The sequence below is a fragment of the Lolium rigidum genome, chromosome 1 (genome assembly GCF_022539505.1).
Source record: "Lolium rigidum isolate FL_2022 chromosome 1, APGP_CSIRO_Lrig_0.1, whole genome shotgun sequence".
NCBI lineage: Eukaryota > Viridiplantae > Streptophyta > Magnoliopsida > Poales > Poaceae > Lolium > Lolium rigidum.
The window spans coordinates 301,898,188-301,911,565 of NC_061508.1; the positions used below are offsets into that span (position 1 = coordinate 301,898,188).

The window sequence follows — 13,378 nt, forward strand, 5'->3', positions numbered from 1 at the left end:
AGCAGCTTTGCCGGTGCTCCTCAAATGCTTCGTCTCCCTTGCTGGCCTCCATTTGGAGGGCACCGGTGGGGTGCTCTTAAGACAAGGGGCGGATTTCGTCAAGAAATATGCTCGTTGAAGGACACCGTGTGTAGGAAAGAAAAAGACAGAATTCGCTGCAGAAAATTGTCTGTAAATAATACAGCATGGCATGCTAGGTGTAGCGTCATGTGACCATTACATTGGGGTGCTGCCCAACTCTCGAAGAAGCAATGTGTTAACCAAGAATACAGATGCAACATAGATACAATTCTCAGGCTCCATTTGAAGCTTCACAGCCACTGCATGGTAACTGTATTTAGCATATATGCCACAATTGCCATCATCCTTGAAGCATGAGGGGTACTAGGTGGATGAAGCAGATTCAGCAACTAATTTCCACCTTGGCATCATCAGCAAAAAGCTCAAGGTTATACATTACCATTATTTCCAGGGTAAATACTGAATCATCCGAAACATGTTTTCACAATGGTCACATTGATAGTATCCAGCAAGATTTATGTTCTTGAGCTAAGCTTCTTCAATCAGTGTGAATTCCACCCATGAAGGTCCTTGGGTCAGGGCAGGTACCGCTGAACTGAGCTTGCGAGAAGTCAAACCCAGGATTCTGCGTGTGCATAACATACATATAAATGAACTACACTTTCTTAAAACATAATGATAACTTATTCAGTCATCTCATGTTTCTCACTGTGACAAGTACACAATAAATCCTAGGTGTTTTGTTTCAAATGTTTGGCAAAATGGGATATGATAGCATATTCAAAGCTCAACTAACTTATTAAATTATAATTTAGATGTATATAATGAAATTTCTTATTTGAGATATAACACAGCAATGTGGATGCAGATAAGCAAGATTGCCCATACAACCAACACCCACTATCCTATTAGCCAACTCTTTCTGGTAATTTCAAAACCTTACAGTTGCAATATTTGTCATGAGGGACCGGGAAATCAATGTACAATGTACATATCAGAGACCAAAATAGGTTACCTCCTGATAAACATTTTCAGTCAAGACTAACGGTACTCGTGAATCATGCATCCTAACTGCAAAGGACCTATCCGGTTCATGATTTGCCCACTGGGACCTGTTACTGCTGGTAACCAGCCAGCCCTGGTACAAAACTGGCTAGGCTCCTGATTCCATGACCCTGAACATTTCTATATGTTTGCAATATTTTGGATACTTGAATTATCCTACTCTAATGTAACCATGTCATCTTTGCATCATAGTTATATCTTGCAGTGACGCATAAATATGTTTTTGCATAGGATGTAGTTTGAATAACACAAAGCTTGGCCTTGGCGAAAGAGTTCTGTCAACCATTTCTGTAATTTGACTTGAGGCACTAGTGCATTGCAGTAAGATAAATTACCCTAAATACACCACATACTGTTTCATATCAAATATTACTGATATAAACATGAGCAAAATTGAAAAAATATGTTCAGCTGAGAGGAGTGAGGCGGAATTGACTACACAGGAAAAAGAATGCACAGTAAACAGAATGGAAACTCTGTCTGCACCGTAAATTGGCTATACCTCTTCTTGAAACCTTTGTAGCATAAGACGTTTTTGTTCCTGGTCTGCAGCATATGGATCTAAGCTACCTTGACCTTGTATTGGAGATGCCCATGTTTTCCCCTTTTCCCTTTTCTGCAGAGTGATATGCAATTCACCATCCTCTGTAGGTATAGAGCAGCAGAAGATAATGATTTAAATGACACGAGTAATATAGGTAATTAGGTATCACCGTAGTGCTAAACCTCATATGAGTGATTTTGATCCTTACCTACATGCCCTTGTGCAATTATACCAGATCAACAATCTTATATAATCAGTTTATCGCTAGCACACAAATTGCATTGCATAGATCTAACGCGGCTTTGCTATTTTTCTAGTGCAGCTTTGCTATTTCGTAGATGGATCAAAGAAAAAGGTTATCCTATGCCACTGCAAGAGATCTAAATCCGGTATTACCAGTTACCAATAAGCTGATTGCACTTTCTTGTTCTGCACTAACCACAACAAATAGGCAAAATTCGCCCATCTGCTTTACTAACAGTAGGAGAGAGTGCAATCACCAACTAAAAGCTAGATTAAATTCGTAGGCACTACACTAGCTTGACAGTTCTAAGGGAAAATAGGTACAAGGGATGAATAAACCTGCAACCAAGAAGTTCAAAAACACATGTAAAAAAAAAAGTTCAAAAACACACATATGATGCCAAAACTTCAAAATAAAAAACCCAATGAATACTGCTGCTCGCATAGAAAATTAGCAAATTTATCAGAAAGAATACTCTACAGCTCAAGAAATGAGGCAACTCCAGAATCCAGGCCACAGCATTCCACATAATTAACAGGGGAGACAATGTGAACACCAAGAATTGCAGGTGGTAGAGAATTGAGACATACCTATTGTCCAGAAAGATGAATCGGTCTTCACGGGGAGCATAAGGTCATGCTGCAAGACCCACCCACATCAAATCTCTCGGAGTCACAACAGGAAGAACAAGAAATAAGTCGATAATTAGCACGAATTCCAGCGGAGTCAGATTGGAAGAGAGAGTAAACCACGAACGTTGAGGTAGGGCGGGTTGCCGCGGATGCCGACCTCGACGTGGCCGGCCTGGATCACGCAGTGGATCAGTTTGGCAGGCACGTTCTTGGGGAGCTCGATGTACATGTTCACCTCCTCCAGCGTCTGGTCCCACTCGAAAACCTTCTGCCCTGCGCCCCCATCCGATCCACGGAAGAGGGGAGGAAACCTAGTTGAGGCAGGCTCTAGAAATACGTGGAGAAGTCAGATGGGGGAGGCTTACCGTTGTGGACGAAGCCATGGCGCTTCTCGGGAGCCAGCTTCTCCGACATGGCCCCGGGATTCAGCGCTGCGGCGAAGGTGGTCTGCTTTGGCCAACAGTGGGAGAACGTCGGTTGTTCCGATTGGGAGAGGTACTTCTGGATGCCTGTTTCGTTAACTGAAGTCTACAAAACTTGGTCAATTTTGATTCTCGGCAATTCAATCACATGATGTTTTGGCATCTGATTCTCAGCTAAAGGCAGCACTTATTCTTCATGTTGCTTTTAGGTACCTGTCATAAAAATTATACCATTTTTTGAACACAATACAACCATTAATATATACGTACATATACTCATTTCTATGAACACATACACAAACATCCTAGTTTATGAACACCTTCACATGATTGCTAAGAAGTTGATCCGATGAATCTTGAGATTAACGAAACTACCATAAACCTCTCGCTGTCGACGAAAACATCATCTCCTTCTAAAAAATATTTCGGTTTTATAAGACATTAAAGTGAGGTTTAAAATCTGTTGCTGAAATGCCGCTGCCCTCCTAACCATCCTTAAAAATTCATTTAATATAAATCCAGTGATGTAGTATATCTTATATTTTATAATCAAACTATATATCTTATATTGGGAAAACCAGAACTGATCCCGAGCTTAGATGAGCTCCTTTTCTGAACCACCCATTTGGTCTTGGGACCCGCTCCTATCAGGCAAGTCACTACGACATGCAGAAATTGGTAGAACGGGAGGATACACGTATGCTACGGTGGGCCAACATGTGACGAGCGTGTGTTTTCCGTCTAGCGTCGTTGTGAGTTGTGACAGAGCATCATGTCTGCGGCCACGCGTTCCCGTCTCATGACCCCAGCGCTATGCTCGCGGCGGCGGCCACTCAAGCACCGACGGCGACCTCCCTCTCACTCCGATCCAGCGCCCCCCGCGTCAAGGAATTAGGGTGCGCCGGATAAAAAAAGTTTTCAGCCGCGTTTTTCAAAGCCTCTTTTTGTCCGGCGCGACTTGATACAGTGTCCGGCGCTCCGAGCCCGTCCCCGCTATACAGGGGACGTTCCGGGCACGCCGGACACACCGAAAAGCGAGGCGAAGCGACGCGGGCCCGACGCATCAGCGGCACAGAGAAAATTCGTTCGCCGCTCCCACCTAATCGCGCCTCTCCAGCCACATCGTTCCTCTCCCGCCGCGTATTTTTGCCATCCCAACACATTTGACTTATCCCGCCCGCCGATTCATTTCTCACTCCCGCCATCGCTACGATGTTCCTCCCGCCGCCACCCTCTCCCCATCCATGGCGCAACCGAATGCCCCCAAAAAAATAGCCAAGAAAGGGACCAAGAAGTCGCTGGGCAATGGGACGAAAGGGGCGAAGGCGCCCTTCGCGAAGCCGCAGAAGGCGCCGGCTCCGAAGAAGAAGCCGGAAGGCTGGACCGATGATCAGTGGCATCAAGACTGTCTGCGCCGAAAGTTGTCGACAGCGGAGCGGAAAGGACGGAGGGCGGCGCAGCTGGAGAAGAAGGCGTTGGCGGCGCGCGCGCACCAGACGAAGGCGTTGACGGCGTGAAGAAGAAGACGAAGGCGTCGGGCACACGAGGCCCTAAGTGGACGGTTCTAGAGGATCAGTGTCTGTGCGAGTCGTGGGCGACGGTGAGCCATGACTCCATCATCGACGCCAACCAAAAATACGAGAACTATTGGGCGAGGATCAAGGCCGAGTTCGACGAACGCAAGCTCATCAAGAATACAACAAAGTGACAATGAAGAGAAGCCAAAAGGCAATGTCGACGCGATGGGCCATCATCCAGGAGTCGGTGAACATGTTCCATGGGTACCATCATGACTTAGAGACCAGAGGCGACAGCGGCGCCGATGTCGCCCAACTGGTACGACTCTTTCTTACATAATCTGTAGCACCTACAATGTGTTCGATCAAATGATTGTGCTTCCTTTGGTTAGTTTGACAAGGCCATGGATTTGTACCGGAGGAACTCAGATGGGCATAAGTTGTTCGTGCTGATGCATTGCTATACCAAGCTCAAGAAGAACCACAAATGGAGGTTGACGCGCGTTTCGTTGTCGAAGGGGAAAGATGCCATTGATCTGGATGCGCCGCTGGCAACGTCGGCAGGGCGCCCTATCGGCAACAAGGCTGCCAAGGCCGCCTTGGCCGACGCTGCGTCGGCCGAGAAGACGCAGGCGTCGCTCACGCAGTGCCTCATCGAGGTCTCCTCGACCTTGCTCTCCCGCGACAAAAAAGGCTGACGAAAGATGCACGGCGCTGCTCAAGAGGCAAGAGGAGAAGATGAAGCTGAAGAAACGCAGGGACAACATGTCCCTGCTGAGAGCGTCGACAGAAGGAATGTCTCCCCGGACGCGGGCGACGCACAACTTCTTCAAAGTCCAGATCCTCGACGACATCGAAGCCAAAATGGTGGCGGCCGAGGCGGAGTCCGAGGCGGCGGCCCAGGCAGCTGCAGCGGCAGCGGCCCCAACCCCGGAGCAAGAGCCGGCAGACGCATCCGTTACTACACATGTGTAGGCCTCTGCCTCGACATCGGCGACGGAGCATGTACATCGGGTAGATCACACGAGTTCATCGTGATCGACGGGCCAACATCGACTCAGGATGCGTCGTCGGCGTCGGCATCGCCCTACAGCAACCCCTTCTTTAATTCTATCGTCGGCCTGTAATATGATCGCGCCCAGTACTTTGATCGCCGCTACTCTGATCGCGACGACTTCAGCGGGAACGATCTCTTTTGAATGCAAACTATTTGAATTCCTCATTGGGGACGGCCTTTGGGGGACGCGACTGGGGAGCGACGTCCCTCAAACGCGGCACGAACAAAACTCGTCCCCCAAACGCTCGATCCGGCGCCGTTTGGGGGACGCGACTGGAGATGCTCTAGGTACTCCCAAGCTTCTCTGGGGTTTTCCCCTGGCCTTGCCGGTCTTGCCCGAGGCGCAACCTTCCGATCTAGATCGGGAAACTGTAGACTCCGCCGCTCCTCGAGTGCCATTGCTGCTGCTCAAGTTCCACTTTTGTTGCTCGAGGCCGGGCTAGGTCACCTCCACCTTGCGCTTCAGCTGCAACCGTTGCCACGGGCTGTGCCTCCTCGACCGCCGCTGTTGCTGCAAGCCCCGACGCTCGCCCTCCACGCCACATGGCGCCGCCTAGGATGGGGGACCTGGAGACGCGCCCGGTCGAGGTCTTCTTGCTGATTCACGCAACACCGGGGATGTTGCACGAGGAGGCTCTCCTGGCCACCAAGGCCACGGTGGCGGCTTGACCGTGACCACGGCCTCCAAGGTCGAGCAGGGGCAGGCCAAGCACTGCCAGGAACCGACGGTGAACGCGAGAAGAGAGCGAGTAGGTCAAGTGAAAGGACGAGATGTCGCCTAGAGGGGGGGTGAATAGGCGTTTAAAAAATCTTACGGATTTGGCTTGTAAGAATGCGGAATTAAACTATGTTTATTCTACAGGCACAAACCCTAAATATGCTAGGCTCAACTGAGTGCAACAACAACAACTAGAGCTAAGCAAGTTAGGCAGAATATATATGAGAAACAAGTGATAGCAAGATATAATAGATACTTCAAGCTCGATGGCTATCACAAGGAAAGTAAGCTCGGGTATAGAAATAACCGAGGCACACGGAGACGAAGATGTATTCCCGTGTTCCCTTCCTTTGCAAGAAGGTACGTCACGTTCGGAGAGGTGGAGGTCCCACGACGGATTCCCTAACGCCACGAAGGCTCACCTTCTTCTCCGAGCCAAACCCACAAAGGATAATGACCCTTTCCTTATGGTTAGCTTTTCCTCCACTCCGGAGATGGCAAGCTCCACAACCACTTCACAAGCTCCACGAAGGAGAAGCCCGAGCCTCTTCACAATCTTCCTTGAAGAGATCACCGGAGCACCAACCGTCAAGCCAACTAGGAGGTCTCCCTCCAAGAGTAACAAGCTCACTGTAATGTCCCAGGTTTAGAGACGATCGAGGGGTAGATTTTAGAAAGGGATGTGCATTGCATAGTAAATTCTGGGGAAATTTCGCGCTTTTAAACAAAAACTGCAACAAAGACGCGCAACCATGGCGGCACGGCGGCACACGCCGGGCTAGCGGCGGCGCCAGGCCAGGCCATCACCCCGCCGCAACGTCTGCTTCATCACGGCGGCGTCACGGCACCAGGGACGCCGGTGAACAGCGGATCTCCACGGATCCAGGCGACGGAGGCGCAGTAGGGTTGGGGGCGAGCAGGAACGGCGGCGAACGCCAAATCGACGCGGACCCAGAGATGCGCCGTCGAGCGGAGGCTCGATTGATACCGACCTCGCCGACGGGAAAGGCCGGTGGCGGTCGGATTAGGGGCGGCGGCGGCGAGGCGACCGCGAGCATCGCGAGAGGATGAGGGGGATTAGGGTTCTACGCGGGCAGAAAGGGGCGAGTGGGCCGACCGAGCCCAAGTGTGGCTCGGGTTAGGGTTAACCCCACTGGGCCACCCTGACAGGTGGGCCCAGGGGTAAATGTGTCATTTCACATTTTAAATAAACAAGAAACTTTGAAAATAAATAGAAAATGATTCAAAGCTCTAAAAAAATAATTAAAAATATGAAAATAGATCAGCATAAAATTCTCTATCTAAATAAAATATCAAAGAGAATTTTTAAGACAATTAAGAATAAGTCTTAATTTGAGGATTTAAATAATCATTTAAATCACACATATAATTGCACAAAAATCAAAACCACTACTTTCATAATTATGAATATGACTATGTGGTGGGCAATGGAACCATGGATTGTGTTGATATGGTGGAGGTTCCATTGCACGGGTTATATCCATCTAGGATTAAACAACAAATGTCGCCAGTGATTCTTGTGCCGTAATACCCATGTTAACCATAAGATCCGGAGTGGGACGGAATAGTCAAAAGTGTTTCCACCTCTCGTTCATCAACGGATGCGCTTTACCGTAGACACTTGTATCTGTCAGGGCAAGCGGTGGGCTGGGGAAGCCTTAAGTCCCCACGGCATAGTCCGTAGACACTTGTCGCTCGAAGTACAAGCGGTGGGCTGGGGAAGCCTAAAGTCCCCACGGTATTGCGGTCTATGATGGGTTGCAGCTACCGGCGAAGGAGTTTGGTTAACGAGTCCCAAACTGTTGTCGTGGTCGGGGTCCATCCTTAAGTGGTATAAGAGGACCGACGAGGACCCAGGGTCGGGGTATGCAACAAAGGGTGGGTGTTCGAGGTAGCGGAGGAACATGATTGGCTAGACCTTATACCGGGCCTCACACCTAAGGAAGTGTGGACGGGAAAGCTGCCCGGTTGGCACCAAGGTTAAGATCTCTTATGGGTAAAGCAACACACCTCTGCGAGTGTAAAGAAGCTGTGACTGTCACTCCTCGTTCCGGGATTGAGGAACTGCGAACGCGGCCGGAAAGGAGCTCCATGAAGTTCTAGTAAACCGGTGAAGGCTGACGGACATAGCTCTTTGAAATAAAAGCAATCTCTTGAAGAAATGTTTATCAAAACTTGCATTGGTATTAGACTTTCCGGTCTAATATCGTAGCTAGTGCATTAAACACCTCTTATCTATAATGAACTTGTTGAGTACGCTCGTACTCATACCACTCTTAAACCCCATGCTTAGATTGTCCGAATCGTCCGGAGGAGGACTACGACAACACTCGAAGGAGCCGAGATCATCGGCTATGAAGAACCTGACCTCTCAGGAGGTGTGGAAGGCGTAGACTACATCATCGTCTACGGATCCGGGGAGGCTTCCGGAGGAGAACAAGCCTAGAGATATCTGAGGAGTAGTAGTAGCCGAGCAGCACGAACTCTTACCATGTTGCTGCTCGATTAAATAAATGTTTTGTTTAAGGAGACAATGGTATTGTAAGTTAAGTTGGGTTCACCTCGAACCCAGGAGATATCCTCTTAGGACCCAAGAGGAGCTCCGGAGACGACTTGTGTATGTGTATTGTAATAATATGTGAATGAGTTATGGACCTTGCTATGTTCTGTTGTACTACTCGAGGGATGTGATATTTGCGGAAGGGTACTTCGCGAATGTTATATCAACGACCGGCATACTACAACATGCAGGTGGTATGCGGGGTCACCACGAGTTGGTATCAGAGCAAAAGCTTTGACCTTTGGTTGGAACCTAGTAAATGGGACTAAACGTTAGGAGTCAAATAGGATTAGTAAAGAATTCTCTAAAAATATGGTGTATATTCAATTGAGAATACAACAATCATATCTTTTAGTGCGATAATTCTTTATTATCTCTATTATGATGCATTATTACTAATCTCATAATCTTTCTATTCTACAGCCAACATGGCAAGTTCACGACCAGGGAGAAACGTGAAAGTTATGGATTCCACACTGAACGAATACCAAGGAGGGCTTGCTGATATCCTACGAGCCATGTTACTAGAATTTGGGTGCGATCCCCAGATTCCAGTAAAGAAGTACATGTTCTATGATGGACCGGTGTTGGCCAAGTGCGAGTAGGACTCGCGACTTCCCGAATCTTTGGGAATGAGCGTAGTCATGCCGACTCGGAGAAGCTAGGACAACCAACACAGCCTATCATATAGCTGTTATGAGAGCCATAACCGACATTCGGGAGCATAAGACGAAAGCGCTTATGGGTTCCGAATTCACCCACATTCCTCATATGGAGGAAGACAATGATCCCATGCTCGAACCATTTCAAATATGCCAAAAGTAAACCAGCCGAAGCAGCCAAATACATGGACAATAGCCGTAACTTCATATCATTACTCTTTCAGCTGAATCATCATCTGATAGGAGCAATTGATACGATGCTTGAGGAGTTCACTGAACCCGAGGAGGAGAGTAGGGGCAAAGAACCTATGGAGAATGTGGTACACACACCAGTTTATTCAGCTGGTGACTACATCAGTTTTGATCCACTTGCACGTGAACCTACACCTGTTACACCTGGGAACTACCTGAATAGTTCCTATGGGGGATACGAAGGCGGCGAGGAATCCGGAAACAATCAGCGTTCCGAGACTCCAATCGAGAATTCCAGGGGTTGGCGTTGGGGTAGTGATACTGGAACCCATAGTACTACTGAGTATTATGATGGAGAGATGAACGATGATGCAACAACTCAGAACCAGAGCTATCCTAGTAATGAAGGAGTGGATGGAGGATATCCGACACAGGTTGAGTCGGGTATGGGTTTTGGTAACCCTTATGGTGGGGCTACGGGAGAGTACACCCGATGGGTGGACTATGATGCACTCAACGATCGGTTTGTGAACACCGATTTCTCCTTAGGGTCATCATCGGATTCGGATTACAAGCCAACGGGGAGACCTTATGTTCCAGGGTCTATCAGGAGGACGACACGTTCGACCGGATGGAAGCCTGGAATGTATCGGGAGTGAAGACCGAGTAGAAGTCCACCAGGGGAGGCGTGGCTATAATACACAAGTACCACGTGTATTATAGTTTGTAATATTTGTATAAATTTGTACATATACTTTAATAAGTGGGTTTGCATACTCACATCGACTTGAGTATTGTAATAAGACCACTTATGTATGTATATACAGGGTATATGTTTTGTATGATTTGGATTTGCTTCTTGATTTCCATTGCGTGACTAGTTCCGTGCACAATGTTGAGCTCAGAAAACTTGCGCATGGAGTAATTATGAGTATCATCTTGTGTTGCAGAACTAGGGGGATTATGTCGGGAACGTTAGGAAATGAGACGGAAGCGCAGCGCATGGAGCGCGAAGCAAAGGAGAAGGAAGAGGCTGAGAGTGCAACTAGAGATCAGTTTCCACCACCACCACCACCCATGACGCAGCAAAACTTTATCCAGTACATGCAACTGGCGGAAGAGAGGCAGCGTGTAACACTGGAGCTGCAGAACAAATTCCTTCAGGATCTGATGCAGCAGAATAGGGTGGAGAGACACGAGAACCAGGGAGTCACATTAGCGAGACTTCCAAAACACCAAGCCGATATCTTTTGCATACGCGCCCGAGCCAATGGACGCGGAAGAGCGGCTCATGGATGCGAGCGCAAGCTCAACACCGTTGGATGTAATGACCAAGAGAAGGTTAGATATGCTACCCATCCGTTGTGTGGACCTGCCGCAGCATGGTGGGACAATATTGTAGCCGTGTATCCGGCAGGAAAGGTATTTACCTGGGAGGAGTTCGCAAGGAAGTTCAGGGAATCCAATGTCCCTGAAAGTATCGTGGAACTGAAGCGTCGAGAGTTCGAGAGTCTCGAGCAGAAGGATAAGGCAATCCTGACCTATGTCAGGGAGTTTTCCAAGCTGTCCCGGTATGCGATTGAGGAAGTCAATACCGAGGACAAGAAGAAGAGATTTCTGAGGGGGTTAAGTCCCCAGTTTAAGGTGCAGCTACGGATGATGAGAGCAACGGAATTCCAAGAGTTGGTGGATGCAGCCATCACTCTTGAAGATGACTTTAAACAACTGCAAGAAGAGAAGAGGAAGAAGGCCAAGTATGAGCCTAAGAGGTTTGTTAGTAACAAGCCCAATACCAGCTTGAGTTTCAAGCCACGGTATAACAACAACAACAACAACAACAGCAATCAGAGGAGGAACCAAGGATATCAGTCTGCAAATCAGATTATATGCCATTCCTGTGGTTTAAAAGGACATGTCATGAAGGATTGTAAGAAACCCAAGATCATATGCTTTGGGTGTCGTCAGGAGGGGCACATGCTGAAGGACTGCCCCAAGAAGAATAGTGGAGGAGGAGGAAATCGAGGAAACACCGGAGGGAATTGGAAGAATAAGAAGCCCTTCGGCAAGCTAAACTGTACCAGTCTGGAGGAGGTGGTCAACTCGACCGAGGCGGTGATAGGTACGCTCCAGATACTCACTCATCCCGGCAAAGTACTTTTTGATACTGGTGCAACTACATCATTCATTTCTCAACAATTCATCATTAAACATGGGATTAGTTGCACTAAGTTAGATACACCCATAACCATACTTTCTGCGGGGGAAACGATAGTAGTAACCCATGCCAAACAAAAACAAGTCATTATGATCAATAAGTGCGCGTTCGACGCGGACCTGTTCATTTTACCGATGAAGGACATTGATGTCATTCTTGGTATGAACTGGTTGGAATCTAATGGAGCATTGATCGGTCGTGTGAACAAGACGGTGTCTTTGAAAAGCCCCGATGGAAGTAGAATGATCTACCAAGGAGACAAACATACACAGATTGAAGTTGAACTACAGCTGAATAGTATGAAGGAGGTGAAGTTAGAAGATATACCTGTAGTAAATGAATTCCAGGATGTATTTCCTGCGGAATTACCTGGTATGCCACCAGATAGGGAGATAGAATTCACTATCGACCTAATTCCAGGAACAGCTCCGATTGCCAAAGCACCATATAAAATGGGGCCTAAGGAATTGAAAGAACTAAAGGAGCAATTGGATGACTTGGAACAAAAGGGATTCATTCAAGAAAGTGTTTCACCATGGGGATCACCTGTGATCTTCGTGGATAAAAGAGATGGAGGAAGAAGGATGTGCGGAGACTACGAAATCGAACAACGTCACAATCAAGAACAAGTATCCACTTCCAAGAATACAAGATCTATTTGATCGAGTTAGAGGAGCGGGAGTCTTTTCCAAGATTGATCTAAGATCCGGTTATCACCGAGATAAAGATCAAGAAGGAAGACGTTCGAAAATCGCCTTTGTCTCAAGATATGGACACCATGAATATCTTGTAGTACCTTTTGGATTGACCAATGCCCCGACAATATTCATGAATCTCATGAATAAGATTTTCATGCCATATCTAGACAAGTTTGTCATCGTGTTTATCGATGATATCTTGATATATTCCAAGAACAAGGCTGAACATGCTGAACATTTGAGGTTAGTGTTGCAAACACTAAGGGAACATCAACTTTATGCCAAATTCAGCAAGTGTGAATTTTGGCTAGATCAAGTGGAATTTCTTGGTCACGTCATTAGTAAAGATGGAATAGCTGTTAACCCGAGTAAGGTAGCAGCAGTTCTAGAATGGGAAGCACCCAAGACTTGTCAAGGAGATCCGAGGATTCCTAGGAATGGCGAGGATATTATCGGAGATTCATTGAAGGATTCTCCAAGATAGCGGGACCAATGACAAAGCTGTTAAGAAAGAACACACCATTCGTGTGGTCGGAGGAGTGTGAGAAGAGTTTTCAAACTCGAAGGAAAAACTCACCACGACACCGGTGTTAGCGGTTCTCGAAGTCGGCAAGGACTACACCGTGTATCGTGACGCATCCAAACATGGATTGGGTTGTGTACTCATGCAAGATCGGAAAGTGATATCTTATGGATCGAGGCAACTCAGACCGCATGAAGTGAATTATCCAACACATGATTTGGAATTAGCAGCTGTCGTATTTGCACTTAAAACATGGAGACATTTTCTCTATGGAGCTAAGTGTGAGC

At 47.4% G+C, this 13,378-nt stretch overlaps 1 protein-coding gene across 1 annotated transcript; it reads right to left on the bottom strand.

Annotated features, from left to right (window-relative positions):
- Positions 1 to 205: 205 nt before the first annotated feature.
- On the bottom strand, positions 206 to 2,764 carry LOC124684024 (nudC domain-containing protein 2-like). The gene is made up of 4 exons (XM_047218434.1): positions 2,631 to 2,764; positions 2,465 to 2,513; positions 1,589 to 1,731; positions 206 to 646 (listed from the first exon to the last, which is right to left on the bottom strand). Exons 1-4 carry the CDS (start codon positions 2,733 to 2,735, stop codon positions 560 to 562), a joined length of 384 nt encoding a protein of 127 aa, XP_047074390.1. The 5' UTR covers positions 2,736 to 2,764; the 3' UTR covers positions 206 to 559.
- Positions 2,765 to 13,378: the final 10,614 nt, after the last annotated feature.

Excerpts from the sequence above, each read along its gene's own strand:
- LOC124684024 (XM_047218434.1), bottom strand. The coding sequence starts at position 2,735 with ATGTACATCGAGCTCCCCAAGAACGTGCCTGCCAAACTGATCCACTGC. Across the intron at positions 2,514-2,630 it reads GCAACCCGCCCTACCTCAAC|CATGACCTTATGCTCCCCGT; the intron begins GTTCGTGGTTTA and ends TGGGTCTTGCAG. Across the intron at positions 1,732-2,464 it reads TTCATCTTTCTGGACAATAG|AGGATGGTGAATTGCATATC; the intron begins GTATGTCTCAAT and ends CTATACCTACAG.